Here is a 24,356-nt window from a genome sequence, read left to right on the forward strand (position 1 = left end):
AATTTTTCTAGGTCTTTTAAGTTGGGGGGTTTTTTTGTTTGTTTTATTTGTTTGGGTTTTTTTTTTTTTGCTGTTTTAGGGCCACACCCACAGCATATGGAGGTTCCCAGGCTAGGAGTCCAATCAGAGCTGTATCCGCTGGCCTACACCACAACCACAGCAACACAGGATCCAAGCTGCATCTGCGACCAACACCACAGCTCAGGGCAACAGTGGATCTTTAACCCACTGAACAAGGCCAGGGATCGAACCCGCATCCTCATGGATCCTAGTTGGGTTCATTAACTGCTGATCCACAAAGTTTGTATTCACCGTCACCAGACCACATTCCTCTTGGTCATAAATGTGTATTCCTCACCTTTCCATTATCACAAGTAGTCCTTGCCAAGCTTTAGCTTGTTTCTAAAAATCTTTGGCTCTTCAATCTGATTCTTCTTGCCTACTTTAGTTAGATGCATCTTTAAATATTAGCTTTACTTCTTCTCTACCAAACTCAAAAAACCTAGAATTAGAGAGGCAACACAGTGGAAAGTTAGAAGTATATACTCTTGGAGTGCTTTTGTGGTGCAGCAGGTTAAGGATCCAGCATTGTCACTGCAGCTGCTCGGGTTGCTGCTGTGGGATGAGTTTGACCCCTGGCCGAAGAACTTCCACATGCTTCAGGCACAGCCAAAAAAGAGAAGTTCATACTCTTGAGTTAACTGCCTAGAGTCAAATCCCAGTTCTGCCAGTTGCTAGCTGTATGATCTCTGGCAAGTTGCAAGCTTTCTCAGTCACTGCCTTCACTTCCTCATTTTGTGAAATGGAAGCTCATGAAGATTAAATGATCGAGCACTGATGAAGTCCTTAAAAGAAAACCTGATACATAATAAGCACTCAATTTCAGCAGCATGTTGTTGTTGATATTATTATTACTACTAAAACAATCTAGTGGTTCTCAGGGATCTGCCATATTAGAACAAGCACAGACTTTTTGTTCAGTTATTCTTGGTCTTAATGAAAATGAGGCAGCCAGAGAAGAAAGAGCGATCCATGATCACCAGTCTCATAAAATTCTTGTGAGACATAAACTACAAAAGAGCTGTGGAAAGCACAAAGCAAATGCTAGCACTCAGTGGTAAAAGTTACAAAAGTCAAAGCTCTCCAGAAGCAAAGATGCTTAATCCCGTAAACCACAGCTGGAACTAGGATTTGAAAGGTAGTAATAACAGAACCAGGATTTAGGGTGTCAGGATCAGAGAGTTGGGACTGAGGACATCCCTTTTTCTGACCCTAAGAGAAAAGAGGTTTGAGCTGCTAAACGAAATGAGGTGTGACAGCCAGCATTTGTTGAGTGCTTTCTCAATGCCAGGAACTGTGCTTAGTACTTAATTTACATATGTTTTCTCAAATAATTTCAAAAATACTTTCAGGTTGGTAGCATCATTCTATTTTATAGGTAAGAAAACTGAAGCACCAAAAGATTAATTTGCTCAAAAAATCACATCGTCACAGATCTGACCTCCGTCTGCTTCAATTACTATAGTGTTTTATACTACTTCAGATACTTCCTCTGTGAAAATTCATTGCAAATTACTGTTTATGGTTCTGAAAAGTCCTAAAAGAAAAATTCCTCTGTAACATTTTTAGATCCAGCAGTTCCCAAATTTATTTAACTTTTTTACTCTATCTGCTCTTTCAACCAAAAAAGAAAAAAAAAATCACAATTGAGCCCAGATTTGGAAAAGTAAATAACCAAAATAAAATGTTTGTTTTTACTAGAATGTGGTTTTCAACCTGACTTTAAACTATAGTAGCTAATATTTATAGAGGGCCTATTCTGCTAAAGCAGTTTTAAGTGCATTAACATGTACAGTTGACCGTTGAACAACACAGGTTTGAACGGCACAGATCCACTTACACACAGATTTTTTTTTTTTAATAGTAAATACTACAGTGCTACATGATCCACAGTTGGTCAAATCCACAGATGCAGGAACCATGGGTCAGGAAGATCCACAACTCTGAATTACATATGGATTTTCAACAGTAAAGAGAGTTAGTGACCCTAAGGCTCTCTCCACATTGTTTAAGAGTCAACTGTATTAGCTGGTACCTCACCCCCCAACAGCCCTATGAAGTAGGTACTCCATTAGCCCTATGTGTTCAAGATCATTCTGAGGGAAGAACCAGGTAGTCTTGACTAAAGAACCTGAACTCTTAACCTACCATGCTCTCCTAGTTTAGATCCTGGGCCCAGATAGACTTGACCCATCCATAGTTCGTAAGTTATACCTGAAACTGGGAGTTCCCATCATGGTGCAGCGGAAATGAATCCAACTAGGAACCATGAGGATATGGGTTCGATCCCTGGCCTTGCTTAGTGGGTTAAGGATCCGGTGTTGCCGTGAGCTATGGTGTAGGTCGAAGACGTGGCTTGGATCTGGCATTGCTGTGGCTGTAGTGTAGGCCGGCAGCTACAGCTCCGATTGGACCCCTAGCCTGGGAACCTCCATATGCCGCAGGAGCGGCCCTAAAAAGGCAAAAAAAAAAGTTATACCTGAACTTCTCAAGACTTTAGTGATAGACTCAAAATCTCTGGAATTTTACTAGGTCCAAGTAAATCTTTGGTCTTTTCCCATTTCTAGTCCTTCCCTACCCTTGACTGTATATATAGCACACCAGACCACTCACCAGTCTTCACAATCTATAAAGGACATATGTGCACTGTAGTTAGACCTGGGTTCAAGACATGAGTTCAAATCCAGGTTCTACCATAGGCTAGTGATGAGATCTTCAACAAGTTATTTTAGTCACTCTGCACCTCTGTCTCTTTTCTGGAAAAAAAAATGAAATTAATGATAGCAGTTTCCTCAGATAGTGGTTATGAGGATTAAATAAGGCAGGGCATGTAAAGCTCAGTGTTATACTTGTTTTTGTTGTATTTTAATCATTGACCTTGTATTATTGAGAATAATTTTAAATTCCACCTTTTCTGTTAAGAACTCCCTAATTTTAAGGACTACCTGTGTTCTAAATAATTACTCCTTCTTTTCCATCCCACCATATTTCACATAAACTACAATTAGTTATTTTTTCATAATTCTTCTTAGATAGAAAGTTTTGGGAGTTTTTGTTGTTGTTGTTTTAATAGCTACACCTGTGGCATATGGAAATTCCTGGGCTAAGGGTCAAATGTGAGCTGCAGCTGAGGCCTACTCCACAGCCAGGGCAACACTGGATCCAAAGACATGATCCAAGCTGCATCTACAACCTACCCAGCAGTTTGAGGCAGTTCCAGATCCTTAATCCACTGAGCAAGACCATGGATCAAGCCCACATCCTCACAGAGACAGTGTCAGGTCCTTAACCCACTGAACCACAGCAGGAACTCCCCAGATGGAAAGTTTCTTGAGATCGAGAATCGTGTCTTTTACCTGGACTTCTGTTGAAAGTAGCACAGTGTTTTACACATGCACATGTGTATACGTTGATCTTCATTATTCACAGATTCCGTATTTGCAGATTTCCATATTTTGCCACCTCACTAAAATTTATTTGTAACCCCAAACTTAATACTCATTACACTTTGACAGTCACAGACATGCACAGATCAACAAAAAAATCGAGTTGGCTAATGTGCACATTCCCAGCTAAGGGAATAAGGCAGCACTCTGCCTTATGTTTTAGCTTTCATACTGTAAACAAGTGTCCTCTTCAGGGTCTGTTTAATGCCACATTTTATGCAGTTTGTTGGTGATTTCTTCCACTGTGTACAATGGCCTACAAGCAGAGTGCCAAAGAGCTATGTAGTACTCCTAAGTATAGGAAGGCCATGAGATGCCTTATGGAGAAAATACATGTTAAATAAGCTTTGTTCAAGCAAGAGGTATAGGAGTTCCCACTGTGGTACAGTGGGTTAAGAATCCAACTGCAGCAGCTGGGGTTGCTGCAGAGGTGTTGCTTCGATCCCCGGCCTGGTGCAGTGGGTTAAGGATCCAGCATTGCCGAAGTTTTGGCTCAGATTCATTCCCTGGCCTGGGAACTTCCATATGCTGTGGGTGTGGCCATTTAAAAAAAATAAATAAGCAAGCGTTAGTGCTATTGGCTGTGCGTTCTATGTTAGTAAGTCAATATATATTAAATAAGATGTCTTTAAACAGAAACATATGAGATTATGTTCTGATAAGGTGACAAAAATCTGATGAGAGACTTGGCAGGAACTCATTAATTTCCTTTAGGATCGATGGTTCTAATTCAGTGTTTGCAGCAACTTTATAGAACCTAACTACTATAAATACTCAACTGTGTGAGTGTGCATATGTATGTGTGTATATATAAAGTATGTATATACTTTACCTAGAATGAATCTTTAGACTTTTTTTGAGATCATACACAATCATTTAAAATTGTCCCCAGTTTTTTTGAGCCTTTCTTTTGCCAGCTTTCTGTGAGGTTTTTTTAATATTTGATAGAGATTTTTACCTAGGATTGTTTTATTTCCTTTGTATTTGATCTCCCATTTGTAATATATGCAAATGTTAACATTTTACCGTACGTGTGACATTGAATTTCTGGCTAGTAAATTAGGTTCTTGAATTTTCTTTATTTTTCTCTCTTACAGTTGATGGTTGCAGAGAAGAATGGAACAATTCGGTTTTATGATCTTTTGGCTCAACAGGCTATTTTATCTCTCGAATCAGAACAGATGCCATTAATGTCAGCACACTGGTGCTTAAAAAACACCTTCAAAGTTGGAGCTGTTGCAGGGAATGATTGTTTCATTTGGGATATTACTCGTTCCAGGTACTACTTCCTTAGTATATTTGTTAGTTGCTTACCAAAAAAATCAGTCACTATTACTGAATGATCCACTGAGCTGTTCTTGTATATCCGGGCCACACAGTGGAGCAAAGACAAGTCTTTCCTCTAGAAAGGCCTGAGCTATGAGTTTTCACCTAACAGATGAGGGTTTCATAGATGTACTTCGAGAGTAGCAGAATAATGCAGAGGAGAGCTTTGATCTGAGCGATGTTTACTTATCTTTAAAAAGGAAGAAAAACACTGACCCTGTTGAATGAGGGTGTTCTCTAATGGTTCTAAATCATGTTTATGTCTTTATCATATTTCATCTGTTTTAATTCAGTGCTTATTTGGAATTTTACCACAGTTTAAGTATATTGGACATTGTGTCCTTAAGAGAGAAAATAACTTTTAAAACTTAGGTTCCTCTACTTGAGACCACTACGTAATTCATAAAAGTAAATTACTGTCTTTTAGTTACCCTCAAGATAAGAGACCTGTCCACATGGATCGAGCCTGCTTATTCAGGTAATGTACCATTTTTGTTAGGGTTTTAATTTGACTTTTTGAGTTTGGTTACTTTGTGCTGTGCCAACTCCTGAAATACTTTCCTATTCCTCTCTTGCACTGATTTTTTTCTCTTTTTTTTCCCCTGATTGTTCTATAAATGTATGGATATTTGGCTCTCCTAACACTTTGCTTTTGTCTTTTGGTCTAGGTGAAAGATTTTTCCAATTTTTTTGGAAAAATTTTATAAAACAAAACATGTTGCCACTCTACCAATATCACCCCAACAATTGGGAGCATATGCTTTCTTATTTTTTGTGCTGATAAAGATGTAAAATATAGGTGGACGCATGTTTGTAAAGAACTACATTATTGTTCTTTAAATGAAAACATGTCGAATATTACATATCTGCAACTTTTTTCAGTTAAATTAACATACTTGTGTACTTTGTTCTTTTTCATTCATTTTTTACATAATATTGCATCATATAGTATAGTCATTATTGTGCTTTCAGCTTCAGGAAAATTTACTAACGGAGACTAAAAACCAGTAGAACAGGAGTTCTGTTGTGGCTCAGCAGTAAGGAACCTGACTACTGTCCATGAAGTTGTGGGTTCTATCCCTGGCTTCATTCACTGGGTTAAGAATCTAGCATTGCTATGGCTGTGGCATAGAAAGGCAGCTACAGCTCCAATTCAACCCCTAGCCTGGGAACTTCCATATGCTGCAGGTACGGCCCTAAAAAAGACAGGAAAAAAAAAAGGGGGGGGGGGAGGTCCCATCATAGCGCAGTGGAAACGAATCTAAATAGGAACCCTGAGGTTTCTGTTCCATCCCTGGCCTCGCTCAGTGGGTTAAGGATCCAGTGTTGCCACGAGCTGTGGTGTAGGTTGCAGACTCGGCTTGGATCTGGTGTTGATGTGGCTGTGGCTAGGCCAGCAGCTGTAGCTCTGAGCAGCAGTAGCTCTGATTAGACTCCTAACCTGGGAACCCCCATGTGCCATGGGTGCAGCCCTAAAAAGCAAAAACAAAACCAAAAACAAACCAAAAAAAAGACCAAAAAAAAGTAGAACTTTTATTATATACACTATTTCATCAAATCTAAAATACCCCCAATAAAATTGTAGAAACTGGGGACACTACTGTTTATGTACTCCTAAGAAAGAAATGTATTCGACTAAATGTAAGAATGCCATAGATGATAAGGTACATCCTGATTTCAGAGATATAAGCAAACACGCATTTTAGTCAGTGAATTATTGTACCCAAGTCTGAAGGAGGTAGTCTCAGGATTGTTTAGTAGCTCATCAATGTCATTAAGAATTCAGACTTTCCCTCTGCCATTCTCAGCGGCAAGGCTTTGGGCTTGTTGCTTCACAGTCACCAGTTGACCATCATCACCTCTTACCACGTTATCCTGAAAGGAGAAGGAGGAGCACTCTCATAATTGGGGATGGCTGCCTTAGCCTTATAGCAATTATGTCTCATCCCTTGGGGTCAGACATGCTGCCAGAACATAGGTGGGGTTCAGTTAGCAGAAAAAAAGGTAGAATGGCTGTTGGACAAGCAACTAATAATGTCTGCCACACACTAAAATATTAAGTAGACTTTAGCCGTTTGTGTCTTGTTGTTTGTTTTTTTGTCAAGGAATCTTTTTTTTTCCCTCCTACAGCTCCACATTGCACCTCTTAGTGCTGGGCTTGTGGCTGGAGCTCCATTAACACTTGTTAATTCATTGATTCATTGTATTCCAATGTCTGTAATGCCTTAAACATCTTTGTATTCTAAGTGTTTACATCATTTCAGGGAGTTTAAACTCATGAGTTTATCACAAATTTTAAGACAAATGTCAATAAGAACATTAAATGTGTGGGGTTTTTTAATGTAGTATACTGTGAAATATTTTCTGATTCCTTGTTTGTATCTCCTGTCATAAATACCATCAGCCCTTTGGTTATAAGAAAGGAACTGCTAACCTAGCGAAATTTAACAAAGTATCCCATGATCACTTCCCTAAATTCTCAGTCTCATTGTAAAGCCATATTATCAAATTTAGGATTATAAAATTATTTTTGTGTAAAAAAGAAATAACCTATTTTTTAAAAACTCTCTCCCTCAAGAGACTCATAATTTAAAATATTTTAAGAAAGAGAAAAAATGAAAAAGGCAGTAAAGAAATTCAGTCTTGCATTTGTCATTGGGTGAGAAGGGGAAGAAGGTCCTTATTATCTCCCAGGTGTGAAATAACCTATTTTAGAAAAGCTTATAGTTACCTGTAGAATACTGTACTAATTTTCATACTTTATGTTTTCTTAGATGGTCCATGATTAATGAAAACTTGTTTGCAACCACTGGTTATCCTGGCAAAATGGCAAGCCAGTTTCAAATTCATCATTTAGGGCACCCTCAGGTAATGTGGAGATGTTTGGTAGCATATGTGGTTTTTTTTTTTTTTTGTCTTTTTTGTTGTTGTTGTTGTTGTTGTTGCTATTTCTTGGGCCGCTCCCGCGGCATATGGAGGTTCCCAGGCCAGGGGTTGAATCGGAGCTATAGCCGCCAGCCTACGCCAGAGCCTCAGCAACGCAGGATCCGAGCCGCGTCTGCAACCTACACCACAGCTCACGGCAACGCCGGATCGTTAACCCACTGAGCAAGGGCAGGGACTGAACCTGCAACCTCATGGTTCCTAGTCGAATTCGTTAACCACTGCGCCACGATGGGAACTCCGCATATGTGTTTTTAAATTTGTTTTGTACTTTTCCACTTATAGCCCCCGGATTTGTAATGTGTAACCAAAAACATTTATGAATGTCTGTTACCTGCTTAAATTGGAAGGAGATGGCATTTTTTGATGTTTAAATCAAATGGTAATAGACTTTTTGCCAATATTCATGTAAGAGGCATTTTATTTCCGCCTTCATTTAAGTACAATAATTTTGCTTGCTTGATTGGTTTATACTGCAAAAATGTTTGAGTCTGGACTGTACCGATTATACATAGATTTTATTTGTATCCTTCATTCCAGCCAGCTGCAAACAAATAATGTGTATTTCGTCTATGAGGGAGCACATTTTTTAATTCTATTTCCACATAAGCAAAAATAATTTATCAATCATATTTCTTATTTTTGAAAGGTAGTTTTTATTTGTTAATGTCAATAATGTATTGAGCTTCTTTACTTCACATATTTTTATAGCCCATCCTCACTGGTTCTGTAGCTGTTGGATCTGGCCTTTCCTGGCATAGAACTCTCCCACTCTGTGCAATCGGAGGAGACCACAAGCTGTTGTTTTGGGTGACGGAAATGTAAAATGAATTTTCTGTGTACTTTAGATCGATAAAACTGTATTTTTAGTACATATTTTGGAGAATTCCTTATTTTTATATCAAATATACACTGCCAGCTCTAGAAATGTTCCATTTGTTGCTTTTGTTAAATAAAATGTTGATGGTTTGAAAAATTATTTTCCTACTCTATTCTCTCAGTGTGGGTATTTTTTTAATCATCTTCTAAGACTACAGTTGACTCAGCAGCTCTAGAAGAGATAATTACGGAACATAATGCTTTTGATTTTTGTCACAGGATTGTCCAAAGTGTATCCTCTCTTCTGTATGTTACATATATGCTATTTTCCTCATTTTCAAAGACACAAACATTTACAAAAGGAAAAAAAGATCTCTCCTCTCAGTATTACTCTGCAAGTGGTTGAACGTATGTGTGTGAGCATATGCTTTTTTGTTAGCAGTCTATATGTGAAGGACTCTTATTACAACTTCCTTGGTAATTATAAAGGATTTTTATTCAATTTAATAAAAGAAATAGTTTTCAGTGTCTTTAAAATATGATTATGTTACTCAACCCTATTTATTATATGCAAATTCCTTTTGACTAGACCTCTCAACATTCTCAGAACATCTGCTGTGTGTGAAATAAAGTGTGAAAAATGATGTATAATTTAATACCTTTAACAACCTCTGCCTTTTATAAATTTTCACCGTTCTTATCAAACTTAAATGTTTTTGAGATGTCACCTAGTGACGATGGAACTATATTCACCCTCTCCAAGACGATTGAAATGAATGTTGTGTAAGGCCCATGTCCTGTTTTTGTGACACATCATGATCTAATCAGAATAGTATAAGAGTTAAGTAAATTTCTATAAACCCTCCATTCTTTAGAGTTAATGCCCTCTCTGAAGCTGCATTTCCTCCATGAAATGAAGATAGGAATCACTGTCTCATGGAATTACTGTGAGGATTAAGTAAAGGTAAATGAAAATGCCTGACATGTCTCACACAGTTCAGGGATGTGTAGGTATTGTTAATTTATTTTAGGAATAGTTCTTGTTTTTGAGGAACTGGAAATTTATTTTTCATTCATAATGCCAATAAAAATTTTTTACTCAAGTGTACTATTCAGAAGATACCTTAAATAAGTATCTTATGGAATCAAAATTAAGAGATAGGAAATTGTTAAGAGGTAAATTTTTTATTTTAGTAAAATTTTATAATATAGATGTTTGGTATAAACTGTTACATGCTTTAAAGTACAGATGAAAGTCACATACCATAGCAACTTCCAATTTAGTTATTTAATACATTAAAATATTATTACAAATTATTACAAGGAGTTTCTTTTACCCCTTCATAAGCAGATTTTGAATTTAAGTCAAGGGTGAAGGAATTTTGACATGGTTCCCATTAACAGTCTCTTTGATGGGATAGAGGACCCTAAAAGCATTAAAATAGGCCAAAGAATTCGTAAGAATTTGTCATTATAGGAGTTCCGTCATGGCGCAGCAGAAACAAATCTGATTAGGAACCATGAGGGTGCGGATTCAATCCCTGACCTTGCTCAGTGGGTTAAGGATCCGTGTTACTGTGAGCTGTGGTGTAGGTCACAGATGCGGCTCGGATCCTGCATTGCTCTTGCTGTGGTGTAGGCTGGCAGTTATAGCTCCGATTTGACCCCTAGCTTGCGAACTTCCAAAAGCCACAGATGTGGCCCTAAAAAGCAAAAATATAAAATAAAAAATAAATGAGACCAAATTAAACCTAAAAGTTTTGCACACCAAAGGAAACCATTAACAAAACAAAAGGACAGAATGGGGAAAAAAATTTACAAAGCAACCAACAAGGAATTAATCTCCAAAATATACAAACATTCCAAACTGCTTTATATCAAAAAAACAAGAAACCCAATTTAAAAATGGTCAGAATGGAGTTCCCGCTGTGGCTTAGTGGTAATGAACCTTGCTAGTATCCATAAGGATGTAGGTTCGATCCCTGGCTTTGCCCAGCAGGTTAAGGATCCGGCATTGCCATGAGCTGCAGTGTAGGTCACAGATGGGGCTGGGATGTGGTGTGGCTGCAGCTGTGGCGTAGCCCGACAACTGCAGCTCTGATTTGACCCCTAGCGTGGGAACTTCCAAATGCTGCAGGTGTGACCCTAAAAAGACAAAAAAAAAAAAAAAAAGTCAGAAGATCTAAACAGACATTTCTGAAAGAAGTCAGACAGATGGCCTGGAAGCACATGAAAAGGTGCTCAACATAACTAATTATTTGAGAAGTACAAACCAAAACTGCAATGAGCTCTTACCTCATACCAGTCAAAATAGCCATCCTCGAAAAGTCCACATAATAAATACTGGAGAAGGTGTGGAGAAAAAGGAATGCTTCTACACTGTGGGAATGTAAGCTGGTGCAACCACTATGGAGAACAGTATAGAGGTTCCTTAAAAAACTAATTATGTGACTACTATATGATCCAGCAATCCCCATCCCTGGGCTTATATCTGGAGAAAACCGTAATTCAAAATGTACATGCACCTCAGTGTTCATTGCAGCACTATTTAAAATAGCAAAGATATGGAAGCAACCTAAATGTCCATTGACAGGATTGGATGAAGATCTGGTACATATATACAATGGGATGTTACTGAGCCATAAAAAAAATAAGAAATAATGCCATTTGCAGCAACATGGATGGACCTAGGAATTCTCATACTAAGTGAAGTCGGAGAACGACAAATAACGTGAAATCACTCATATGTGGAATCTAATAGAAATGATACAATAGAATTTAAATTTATAAAGGAGAAACAGAATCAAAGATTTTGAAACCAAACTTTTATTTACCAAAGGGAAAATGTGGGAGTGAGGGGACAGGAGGGATAAATTATGGGGTTGGGATTGACATATACACAGTACTACATACAGAATAGGCAGGTAACAGTGACCTACTTCATAGAACAGGGAAATTTACTCAGTACTGTGTGGTAATTTATATGGGAAAAGAATCTGAAAAGGAATGGATATATATATATATGTGTATAGCTGAGTTACTTTGCTGTATCCCTGAAATCAATACAACTTTGTATGTCGACTATACTCTAATAAATTTTAATTTATTTCAAAAAATAAAGTATAATCTATCTCAAAAAATGGTGGTTATTAATTATTTGTAAATTAATAAGATGACTCTAAGACATTCTCAAGAAATGAGATGTCTTTACCCCTTAGTTTCAGTAGTGGTATGTATTTTATCCTGAGTAAGCACTGAGAATTCTCACCTTCTGTTTCTTTAGATCTTGCATATAGGCTATCTGACCGTTTTCTAACTTCTGGGTTTTTTTGTTAAACTTAAGTATATTCAATTACTTTAAATGGTAGGATATTCTTTTTCCTTAGTAAACTTTGTTCTTAGAAAACTATGTTTTTTTCTTTTTAAAAAACTTTTGTTGACATAGACTTTTTTTGTGTGTTTTTAGAGCCGCACTCACAGCATATGAAGGTTCCCAGGCTAGGGGTTGAATCAGAGCTGTAGCTGCCAGCCTAACAGCCTAGGCCACAGCCACACCAGATTCTAGCTGTGTCTGCGACCTGCACCACAGCCCACAGCAATGCCAGATCCTTAACCCACTGAGCGAGGGCAGGGATCGAACCTGCCTCCTCATGGATACTAGTCAGATTTTGTTTCCACTGAGCCACAACAGGAACTCTGTAAACTATGTTTAAATTAGACTAAGATAGGAGGAAATGTTTAATGGGGAATTAATTATTGGTCATCCCTTCTCATTCCTGATAAATAATATGAGAACTGATTGTGTGTGTGTGTCCCCTAGTTTTAGCTTTTCCATGTTTGTTTATAAATATGTCTGAGAGGTTTTTCTTCTGTTGAAATTAAGTTTTCCTCAGGATTGCTTCATTTACAAACATTGTAGAAAAAAAAAAGTTGTGCTTGTATTCTGAAACTTGTATTTAGGACTGTTGAAGCAGAAGTTAGGATATCACAAATCTGCAAGATGTCAGGACTAAATCCTACTTGTTCAAGCTGATGGGATCATAAGTCTCATTTTATTTTTATGATTTGGCTTGTATGTTGTGAATATTTCAATGTCTCTTCCATGCCAAAAACACAAAATCACACACCCATGCTCTCCAATTTGTTTCTTACTTTGGTAATTTGTGACTGCATATTGACACTGACCTAGAAATATTCCTGTTGCTGTTTTAAATCTCATGTCAGTGGAGAAGAAATTGAAATCTGGTTTGCACATTTGGGTCTGGGTTTTTGTAGTTGTCCAAAACCTGACATTATCCCAGAAATGCTGATTGGGAAGTTATGAGACAGTATTGTGCCCAAGACTAATTTCTGAAGAGAGAAAAACTATTTGCTCCAAAATTTTCCCCATGTTTTTCTGTGGCTCAAAAAGTTATACTCCATTTAACCCAACTTTAGACCATACCAGTAATACCCTTAGTTCTGGGTGCAAATAAGATTTTGAAAGTGAAAACGACCATTATGATGGTCCATAACCACACATTCCTGATGAGAGTTTGGTCAAGTCTTCAGAAGCAGCATTCTGTTCCAGGATATCTTTATCAAGCTGTTGGTGTTCTCAACAACAGGGATAGGAGAGAACACTCTGTTTCTTTAATCTAACACCTTGCTGATTCAAAAACATTCATTTTAAAAGGCATTGGAAAAGAATTTCCAAACAGCTAGCATACGTTTCTAATTATACACTTAAAGAAATACGCCATTTAAAACAGGTCGAAGTTTTCTTTTGTTATTATTATTAACATGACTTTAAAGCAACCATTTGTTCACTGAGCACAGTAACACAACAAAACAATTGGGATATCAGCTTTGAGGCTCTCATTTCACAAAAGGAAAACCCAATACACACTTGATGACATCTCTTACTCAAACTTGACATAACCAATTTCTTTTGCATGCATGGACGCAGACTTCATGGGCTGCTTGCTGACTTTTTCAGCTGTTCTTTGAACTACCTTAGTAAAAACAATTGTTGCCCTTATGTAGGCTTAAGTTACATTTCTTTGGATGAGCTTATTCCTGCTTAACTTAGTCTTTGCTATGTAGCTGTTTGCCTTCGCATCTAATTTTTAACAGAATACTCTACCTTGAAACTTGTAACATTTATATAAGCTTGTAAAATCCATATGAACAATGGTAAGGAAAAGGGGAGGCCACCAGGTTTCTCAGCCTTTGCAAACAATTTGAAAAACTCAATAGATTTAAAGATGTATGAAATAAGTATTTCTTCCAACTGCAGTTTTAGTGCTGTAGTGAGTGCTTATTTCCTTCCTTTATAGTAAAAGACAATAAATGCTGCTGATCTCTTTGCTTCTAATGGTGGTTAAACACAAAACTTTGATCTTTCTTATAAACATAGCTGTTGTCATATCATGGGGCCAAATCCAGACAAGATTAGACTTTGGCCAAAATTAAGGTTAATCTCTGCAACCATCTCAAGAAGAGCTTTCTAATACTGTTTCAGGAAATCTCTATTTTTGAGACAGTATATAAAGGAAATAAGCCCCAGACAACTAACTAACCTCTTAAGTAAGCCAGAAGCAACTAGTGATAAATTATACCCCAGTGATAAAGAAGGTAGACTTGTAGAAATAAATTAGTTCATTTTGGTTAATTTTTACTTAGATTATAACTTTAAGAAATTAATTTCTTAGTTGACATTAAGGGTTTTGTTTGTTGGTTTTGCTTTTTAGGCCTGCACCTACAGCATGTGGAGTTTCCACAGCTAGGGATCAAATTGGAGCTACAGCTCTTGACCTACACTACAGCCACAGCAATGCAGGATCCTTAACCCACTGAGCAAGGCCAGGGATTGAACCCACAACCTCATGTTTCCTAGTCGGATTCATTTCTGCTGTGCCACAACAGGAACTCTATAAGTTATTTTTTAAAGAACTTCTTTCTACCATCTTTTCTTACTTCAATGCTTCTTTGGTTAATTGCTAATTCCTTCTATTCTAGTACTTATGAAAACTAGATGTTTATTACAGATAAAATAACATTTTATCATAATTTTTGTGTAATCATTTAGGTCACTTTCATTTCCAGCCTACCAAAAAAAAAAAAAAAAAAAAAAAGTGGGATTTTTCCCATTAAGATTTAGACTCTGGGGAGTTCCTGTCGTGGCGCAGTGGTTAACGAATCCGACTAGGAACCATGAGGTTGTGGGTTCGACCCTGCCTTTGCTCAGTGGGTTAATGATCCGGCGTTGCCGTGAGCTGTGGCGTAGGTCGCAGACGCGGCTCAGATCCCGCGTTGCTGTGGCTCTGGCGTAGGCTGGAGGCTACAGCTCCGATTAGACCCCTAGCCTGGGAACCTCCCATATGACGCAGGAGCGGCCCAAGAAATGGCAAAAAGACAAAAAAAAAAAACACAAAGATTTAGACTCTGAAATGTAAAATACTTTGCCAGATGTTCTGTAGCTGATTCTCCTGCAAGTTGGACACAGGTGCTTCAAGTTGTGTTGTGAGCAGCTAAGGCTGCATTCCTCTCCAAATTAATATACCAAGGGCAACATCCGTGGAAGCATTTTTCACTTGAAATCTATACAGCACTTAAAAAGATATCCCTGGCACTTGATTTTGAGCGAGTACAGGACCTAACCATATCTATAGCTGCTTTGGGGGTCTCATCCCATCCTTGGCTTACCCTACAAACACATTAAACTCCAAACCCCTGGAGCAATCCTGGAATTCTGTTAGTGTTTTTGATCAATTCCCTTCTTCATCATTCCACCCACCTACCACGGTAACTAAGATGTGTTCAGATGTATTTATAATCTTTACAAAACCCTGAGTCATTGCTTCCCAACCTGTTGATGGCAAATAACTGGAAGGATATGAAATTATTGGAAGGGTTTCTCAATATTCATTTTACCACTATCAAAAGACTTTTTTTCCTTTGAATCCATGAACTACTGTGATCCTGAGATAACATAGCTCCATATCAAACTGCACACATAATTCAAGCAATGTGGACCCAGGTGTCCTGCCATTCCTCACTTCCTCTCCCAAAGCACCATTAACAGATAGTGGAGGAATGAGCCTGCCAATGGACCCTTCCCTCTAGTTCAAAGAGAATAGCTTTTGAAGATCTCATTCATTGGTTTTGAGAAGGTTTAAAAGTTCCCGGATATGTCAGGATGTGCCTGTCATCTTGATATCTTGTGACCCTAGGTTGGCTCCAGAGTTCAGATGAAAGCCAGAATACTTCAATTATTTCTGTCTATGTAATATGTTAAGAGGCAAGATTTTCTAAGGCAGGATATATTTCCAGAACCTGGCCTGGAAAAGAAAAGTGAGTGAAATACTGTCTTTGCATGAAAATTTGGCATTTTAAGATGGATTTCCCGATATGGTTAACCCACTTCCTTTTAATATTCCCATTTTAAATCTTCAACAATGTGAAGGTATTCATTCAATGAATGTTAAATATTGAGCCACAATTATCTGGAGTCCCTCAAAAACTTTTTTCTATTAAAAAGGGCTTTTCATTCTGGAAAATATTGTCAACCACTTTCCTAGACTGACTGGCTCATACCTTCTGGCCCAGTCATTTTTTTAAAGGGTAATAGAAAAAATTATAATATGATCATTTTGAATTCTAGAAACAAGGCTACAGAAGGAAATGCTGATATTGAATTTACACAGTAATTTTAAGTGGTTTTATGAGGTTGTGATTCAAAATAACCTGACTATTTTAAGGAGTCCAGATGCTGAGTCATTTACTGAAATAGCCAAAGGAGGTTAACTAGAAGCACTGATAGTGGCATCATTTTCTGCATAAAAAAATAAATAAATAAATTGAAAGGGTTATTTCATCAAGAGGACAGAGTACCATAGAAGGCATACAAAGCTAATGCTTATCTCATGTATACCCGACCACTGGGGAAAAAAAATCAGACCTAGTGAATTCAAGACAAAATACCTTGGCTCTATAAACATGGTAATGGTGTTTTTTTGTTGTTGTGTTTTTTTGTGTTTTTTTTTTTTTTTTTTTTTTTTTTTTTTTTTTTTTTTTGCTTTGCTTTTTAGGGCCTCATCTGCGTTAGTTAACCACTGGGCCACAAAGAGAACTCCAAAGAAGACTGATAATGGGTTACATTATGCTTTTCTCTTTACACTTCCCTTAATAAATATTTCACTTTTGTAATACATTCTTAACCTAAAAATAAACAGATATCACCATGTGCATGGCTCTGTAATGGGTATAAAGAAATGGAAACTGGCCTCTGACCTCAAAGAAATTACAAAGTGGTTGGCCATACCACATGATCACAAAAAGATAAAGGTAGCATGTGCTAGGTCTCAAGTGAGAGATGAAAGCAAGAAGCTTTAGGAGTTCACACTGTGGCACAATGGGTTAAGGATCCAGTGTTGTCTCTGAGGAGGCAGGGGTTTGATCTCAGGCAGGCACAGTGGGATAAGGATCTGGCATTGCAGCAGCTGTGGTGTAGGCTGCAGCTGCAGTTCATATTTGATCCCTGACCCAGGAAATTCCATATATTGCAGGTGTCACACACACACACACAAAGGCAAAAGAGATTAAAAGAGGAGAAATGGCAGTTAAGAAGACACTTGGATTTGACGGAAACTTGTTTCCTCTGAAGTGGGGTGCAGTGTATTAGGGGTTATTAAAACAGGAAGTTTGATTGAGAGTCTGGACGAGGAATGATTTAGATCCTCCCTCCCAAATACCTTCTCTGTGGTTTGCATAGCCAGGCAACCACTCCTTCCCCTTTGATCAGTTTTTTAAAATTTTATTTATTTATTTATTTATTTATTTATTTATTTATTTATTTATTTATTTATTTATTTTGGCCACACTGGTGGCATAAGGAAGTTCTCTGGCCAGGGGTTGAATCCCAGTGGCAGCTGCAACCTATGCCACAGATGTAGCAATGCCGGATCTTTAACCCACTGTCCCAGGCTGGGGATCAAATCCACAATGCCCCAGAGACAATAACCAGATCCACTGTGCCACCGGAGGAACTCCTGATTGCTTCTTGAGAAATTGAATGAGACTCTAAACCCAGGAGTTTTTTTTAATTTTTTTATTTATTATTATTATTATTATTATTATTATTTGCTTTTTAGGGCTGCACTTGCAACATACGGAGGTTCCCAGGCTAGGGGTCTAATCAGAGCTACAGCTGCTGGCCTACACCAGAGCCACAGCAATGCCAGATCCCAGCCATGTGTATGACCTACATCACAGTTCACGGCAATGCCAGATCCTTAACCCACTGAGCGAGGCCAAGGATCGAACCCGAAACCTCATGGTTCCTAGTGTCTGCTATGCCAAGACGTAAGCTCCTCTTACTGAAACTATAGGTGGCTGTGGCTGAAAGGCTACATACTGAAAGGTGAGTATTCTGTTTTCTTTCTTTCTTTTCTTTCTTTCTTTCTTTCTTTCTTTCTTTCTTTCTTTCTTTCTTTCTTTCTTTCTTTCTTTCTGGCCAAATGGCATGCAGAAGCTCCCAGGCCAGCAATTGAACCCATGCCACAGCAGTGACTTGAGCCACAGAAGTGACAATCCAAGATCCTTCACCCTCTGTGCCACAAGGGAATTCTGAGAGTTCTTTTTTTCTAGGATTCTATAACTGTGTTTGTAGCTTCTATTCATCAAAGGGACAATTATTAACTATATTTTCTTATTTTCTCTATTCCTGGAGCTCTGGCATTTGTGGCCTTATAGACTCTGGGAAAGACTACATCTCCCAAGACTAGCTAGTCCAAAGACAGTCAAACAATTTACTTGGAAGTGTGTTTTTCACATGCAACCCAACCGATCACAGCCCCTTACCCCTAACCATCTCCTTATCTAAACTCTCATTCCCTAAGCCAATATTTCCCCTGCCCTAAATCAACCCAGGGCCAGGCACAGACAGCAGAGAGAGCTCCTGTGCCCCAAAGCCCACTGGAATCATTCACACCAGCCAATCTTCACCTGTTTCTCCTGCCCTGCTTGCCTTTCCCACAGAAATCCCAAAAAAGGATATGGCCTAGGCTTTCGTCTGGTTCCTGCTTCTGTCTCCCTTCTAACGAAAATCTGGCATTTCCCCTTTGGCCCTGTGTGACATGGCACCCCCTTCTCTTGGGAAATGTAAGTAACACATTCTTTCAATGGTATCAACCTTTCTGTCATCATTCAGTCATCTCCATAAATTAAAGTCTGTGGGGACAAATGCAACAGAAGGAACTTTCCCCAACCCCCTTAATGAAAGCAAGCTTTCTTAGTCACTAGGCTTTATGCTCTTTTATTGGGGACCTCCTGCTCCACAACTGTAAATATCTCAGATCTCTTCTCTTGAGGTACACCACTTTTGCAGAGGAATCCAGTCTCTCCTGCTTAGAAAAGCCTACAACCCAACTTTCTGAGTGAAACTAGGAAAGCCACAATTAAAAGAAGGAGCCTGAAACAATGGATTCTTAACTAGGCTAGATTATACCTAGCTTGGAATGAATAACTAGGCTAGAATTCCTTTACTTAACCAAGCCCCAATAGATGATGTGTATCACTCCTGAGGGATGGGGGAAGAGGGACAAGAGACACTTACATTTATTTTCCCACTATTCTGAACCAACACTATACCCCTCTAACTGTTCATTCTGAAACAAAGGAGGAAAAAAGAAAACAAAAGAAAAATAGGAACTCAATGCTAATGATTTCCCTCACCTAAGAACCAATTCATGAAGAAATTAAATAAGTGATTTTCTAGTTACAGGCTCTGAAAATATAACTATTATTTTTGTTTTTGCTTTTTAGGGCCACACTTGCGGCATATGGAGGTTCCCAGGCTAGGGGTCTAATCAGAGCTACAGCTGCCAGCCTACACCCACAGCCACAGCAACACCAGACCCAAAGCACATCTGTGACCTACACCACAGCTCACAGCAACACTGGATCCTTAAGCCACTGAGCGAGGATCGAACCCACAACCCCATGGTTCCTAGTTCCAGATTCGTTTCCACTGCACCACGATGGGAACTCCTGAAAACATAACTACTGAAAAATGCTTTAAGACCTTTTAATTTAACAGATATGTTATATGCAGGTGGGATTCATGGACTCTGCCTTTTTAAATCAGTATTCGTTACAATTTACTTCTTTTGTCTCCAAAATGCACTACAGTAATTGAAATCTGGTAATCCATTTCCAATGAGAGAAAGCCTGGAGAAAGGACACGGGTATTTCAGAGGATTTCAGGAAGATGACCAAGACTTCTAGCTATAGATTGTTTTTAACAGCCCTGGAAATTCAGTTATTATGTTGTGAGTGGCACTGCCTTCAGGAGCTATGGAAGAGTGATGAAGAGTATCATCAAGAATCCTAGGAGGCAATGAGAAAGTCCCACTCTTCCGTTAACTAGAATTATATCTCACAGAATTATACTTGTCTTTTCTTTTTTTAAGAAACCAAACCACTTTGGAGAATTTCTGTTAATTGGCCAATTTTAGATAAGTTAATATTTTTATAGTTCTATAGATACATATACTCAACCTGATTAAATTAGGGCCCAGGGGCCAATCTGGCACTTAGTATGTTAAAAATAACAACAAAAACAAACTATATATATATTTTATTAACGAATGCCTCAGCTGCCTTATACGAGAGACAACACTAAGCAGAGGGATAACCTCAAACAGTCGGGATGCTTTACTTTTCCCCGCCCCATTTTTAAAATCTTGCGAGAAGAGAATTTCACCCTTTCTAGACTCGGCGCTCTTCGTCCGACGTCACAATCCGGAACTAAAACTACCAATCCCAGAATGCCTTGCGAAGGGGTGGGCTCTCCGGAAGCCGCCGAGTGATTGGCGAGAGGAGGCGTTTCCTTCCGGCGGGAAGAACCCGGGAGGCGGGGACTGGGGGGAGGTGTTCGTAAGCTATTACCGGGTTGGGCTGGCCTGGTCGGGGAGGGGTGTGTGGGTGAACCCTGTGTCCCGTGCCCGCTGAGGAGATGGATGAGGATGGGCTTCCTCTCATGGGGTCAGGCATAGACCTGACTAAGGTTTGTAAAAGATGGAGTTGAACTCAGGTGACCTGGGAGGAGGATGGGGAAGGGACGCCGGGTTCCCAGGGAGACCACATCTCTCTAAGCCCAACGCTGTCCTAGGCCTGTCTCATCTCTCTCCGGAGGGAGAGTCCCATAGTTTGCCCTTTAAAGAGGTCCCTCCTGAGGTAAGGAAGGGCGGGGGCAGTGTAGTGTACCTCTCCCAGGCTTCGCTTCCCAGGTCACGAGTCCCTGTCCTCAAGGGTGAACCACTGGCGACACGGGCCAGTTCCGATTTCTAACCCTACCTCTTTTATTCGGCCCTTAAGGTTTTCGTGTGTTTACGTGTTGCCTATACCTGCGGAAGTTCGCTCTTGTGAATCCAGAGCCCTTTCTCAAACTTTGCAGCATCTGTCATCTTTGAACACCCCACCCCCACAGGTTAGGAAAACAAGTTAATGACTATTGGCAGAACTTCCAGTAACTCATATCACACAGAGAAACGCCCCTTTATTAATATCGAGGGGATTGCACGGTGTACCTTCCTCCTGTACGGATCATGTTTATTTTTACGCAACACAGGTGCCAGCTATTCAACAGAAAAGAACGGTGGCATTTCTAAACCAATTTGTGGTGCACACTGTACAGTTCCTCAACCGCTTTTCTACAGTTTGTGAGGAGGTAGGTCCAGTGGTGTTGGTCTAATGTGTAGCCCAGATATCACCTCGCACTTTTGAAGGTAGCAAATGACTAAAACAAGATTTACAGTCTGTGTATTCATATACCGTGACCTCTTCTCACCCAATTATTATGTTAATATACCTTAAATCCTCTTTGGTTCTATTACCGTCTTCCTGCAGCCCATCTCTGCTGAATTAAACTTCTGAGACTTTTGTGAAGCAGTTCACTAAGGCTTACTGTAATTGAAGATAATAATTGTATTTCACAGTTAAAGACATTTTTTATTTTGAAATTGGTTATGTTTCTCCTACCTCAAAGATTTACGTTTTAGGTGTACATTATTTTACATTGCTTGATCCAAAAGATGATTGAGGAGGTAGCCTAGAAATGTAACTTTGGCATCAAATATCATCATGGAAATAAAAGTAAAAATACGGAGTTCCCTGGTGGTGCAGTGGGTTAAGGACCAGGCCTTGTCACTGCTGTGGCTCATGTTTGATCCCTGGCTCTGGAACTTTTTTATGCCAGAGGTGAGGCCAAAAAAAAAAAATAATAAATAAAATACTTTGTGCATATGACTTATGAAGTAAGGATAAAGTAGCTCAGTTACAGATTAGGTACCAGATCTAGGGACGACTGTCTTATAAAAAGCTAAAAAAGAGAATGGGTTGAAATTAGGTTTAAGAAGGAAGAAAGGGGACAAGGAAATGTTTTGAAACCAAAAGATGGTGTTTTTGCTCAGTTTTCTTTACTTCTTGAGGATTGCGTCAAAACCTAGGGCCCCGTTTTGTTGTCATGAACCACCTGAGTGCTGAAGTTACTGTTCACCCTTTGACTGAGTATCCTCCCCAGTCAAATCCTTGAATTGAAACTGTTCTTGTAGAGGAATTGTTGCTGCCTGAAAGGTGTAAGAGTCAAGATTGTTGTCATTGGGAACAGGATACACATATACACTTTAATGTTAAAGAAAACCCCCCCATTGGTATCATGGTATTTCTCTATGCTTGCAAATTCTACTTTCCAAAAGTTCAGTGACCACTTAAAGCTAAATACGCTTTTAGGGATGATTTAAACAGAAATTAAAATGATTTCATTAAGAAGTCAAGGTCTGGGAGTTCCCGTTGTGGCGCAGTGGTTAACGAATCCTACTGGGAACCATGAGGTTGCGGGTTCGGTCCCTGCCCTTGCTCAGTGGGTTAACGATCCGGCGTTGCCGTGAGCTGTGGTGTAGGTTGCAGACGCGGCTCAGATCCCGCGTTGCTGTGGCTCTGGCGTAGGCCGGTGGCTACAGTTCCGATTCAACCCCTAGCCTGGGAACCTCCATATGCTGCGGGAGCGGCCCAAGAAATCGCAACAACAACAACAACAAAGACAAAAAAAAAAAAAAAAGAAGTCAAGGTCTGGAGTTCCCTTGGGGCACAGCAATTTAAGGATCTGGTACTGTCACTGTCTGGCTTGTGGCGCTGCTGCGGCATGGGTTTAATCCCTGAAAAAAAAACAAACAAACAAAAAAAATCAAGGCCTGCTTCATGAAATACCGTGAGAATACCTAGAGACTTCCCAGTCCTAGCCATTCTCCTACTTTTTGTACAATATGTGATGTATCTCCATTCCAGTTGCATTTTGATTGACACAATAAAAATGTTTCCAAGAAGTTAACTAGTAAATACCAATTTTTGTCAGTTGAATTATTGTTAACTTGTGCTTGTGAAGCTATTGTAAAAATCTTATTAATTTTTGAAAATCAAATAAACCCACCCCCCCAAAAAAAAAGAGAAAAGAGGAAAATGTGATAATCACAGCTGAGTCAGTTAAACAATATTTAGTTCGTTATGTCTTATATATAACATAAGGTAGGGAATCAGCATATAGTTTTTGTTAGATATGTTATTAATAAAAATTGCATGGAGCCAGGAAAACTGTTTTCGTCTGTATAAGATTCCAGCTGTTCTTTTGTCTAGTTATCAAAATCACTTCTGCCTTCTCACTAAGACAAAAGAAATTGAAATATATGATAACTGATAGAGTAAGGGGCTCAAGTCAATATTTTTTTCATCTAACAGGCCCAGAGTCTAGGTGCTTGCTTCCTTGAACTTTGTATTATTCTGCTGCCTCTATAAATGGCGTATAGAACTGACTGACTAAAAAGCAGTGAGTCAAGGATTTAACCTTTCACTTGTTAAACCAAGGTAGTGTGGAGGAGTATCTGAAGAAAGGATATTAGCAGAGAAGTGCTCCAGGGCCATAATTCTTATCACCAGGTTAAAAAACAACAACAGGGAGTTCCCGTGGTGGCTCAGTGGATAACGAATCCCACTAGGAACCATGAGGTTTTGGGTTCGATCCCTGGCCTTGCTCAGCGGGTTAAGGATCTGGTGTTGCCGTGAGCTGTGGTATAGGTCACAGACGCAGCTTGGATCTGGTGTTGCTGTAACTCTGGCGTAGGCTGGCGGCTACAGCTCTGATTCGACGCCTGGCCTGGGAACCTCCACATGCTGTGGGAGCAGCCCTAGGAAAGGCAAAAAGACAAAATAATAATAATAATAAATAATAACTAAATAAATAATAAACAACAACAAAACAAGCAACAGACACATCTATAAAAGCAGCTTCCTTGAGCTGCCCTGAGGTAGGGGTAGCCTTGCACCTTTGTGGGGCCTGACAGTTTTCACTGTCTGAGGAGTGAGTGCTGTTTTCTGAAGACTAGATCAAATATAACCCTAATTGTCTTTTGTTTATTGGTTGCTCATGCATTATCAAAGCCTCATGATTCATTCTTTCCCGTTGTGTTCCTCTCTCAACTCTCCGCCTCAACCTTTGCAACTGTTTTGACTATATACTCTTTAGTTCTTCCTTGACCTCTAGAGAAGTTTGTTGACCAGAAATTCATGAAATTGAAAGGTAGTTTATTGCCTTTTTCTCCTTAATGGATGATAATCTAGGGTTGGTTGTAACTTATTATTTACAATTCCTGTTTTAGCAGTTTGGATATTTATGTCAGTTGTAGACTTTTTACTTGGTGTGATGACATTATTTAATATTTATTGTGT

General features: G+C 39.0%; 2 protein-coding genes across 19 annotated transcripts in view; both read left to right on the forward strand.

The window, feature by feature from the left end:
• The window catches only part of NUP37 (nucleoporin 37), a 52,099-nt gene extending 43,345 nt beyond the window's left edge, over nt 1-8,754 (forward strand). For all 3 annotated transcript variants that reach the window (XM_021092660.2, XM_021092659.2, XM_084957369.1), the window contains 4 exons: nt 4,604-4,785; nt 5,260-5,310; nt 7,607-7,700; nt 8,487-8,754. In XM_021092660.2, coding sequence (XP_020948319.1) covers nt 4,604-4,785; nt 5,260-5,310; nt 7,607-7,700; nt 8,487-8,600 — 441 coding nt within the window. In that variant the 3' untranslated portion in view covers nt 8,601-8,754. The remainder of the gene's footprint in view (nt 1-4,603; nt 4,786-5,259; nt 5,311-7,606; nt 7,701-8,486) is intronic.
• An 11,755-nt stretch (nt 8,755-20,509) lies between these two features.
• WASHC3 (WASH complex subunit 3) overlaps nt 20,510-24,356 on the forward strand; it is a 130,629-nt gene continuing 126,782 nt past the window's right edge. For all 16 annotated transcript variants that reach the window (XR_014804199.1, XR_014804200.1, XR_014804201.1 and 13 more), the window contains exons 1-2: nt 20,510-20,643; nt 21,208-21,306. Coding sequence is in view for 3 of the 16 variants with exons in the window: in XM_084957378.1 (XP_084813504.1) it covers nt 20,593-20,643; nt 21,208-21,306 (150 nt within the window). In the remaining 13 variants the exon portion in view is untranslated. The remainder of the gene's footprint in view (nt 20,644-21,207; nt 21,307-24,356) is intronic.

Source organism: Sus scrofa, chromosome 5, assembly GCF_054392235.1.
Source record: "Sus scrofa isolate SSC_HxYL_T2T_F1_AM1 chromosome 5, Sscrofa_HxYL_maternal_Yorkshire_Landrace_v2.0, whole genome shotgun sequence".
NCBI classification, from domain to species: Eukaryota; Metazoa; Chordata; class Mammalia; order Artiodactyla; family Suidae; genus Sus; species Sus scrofa.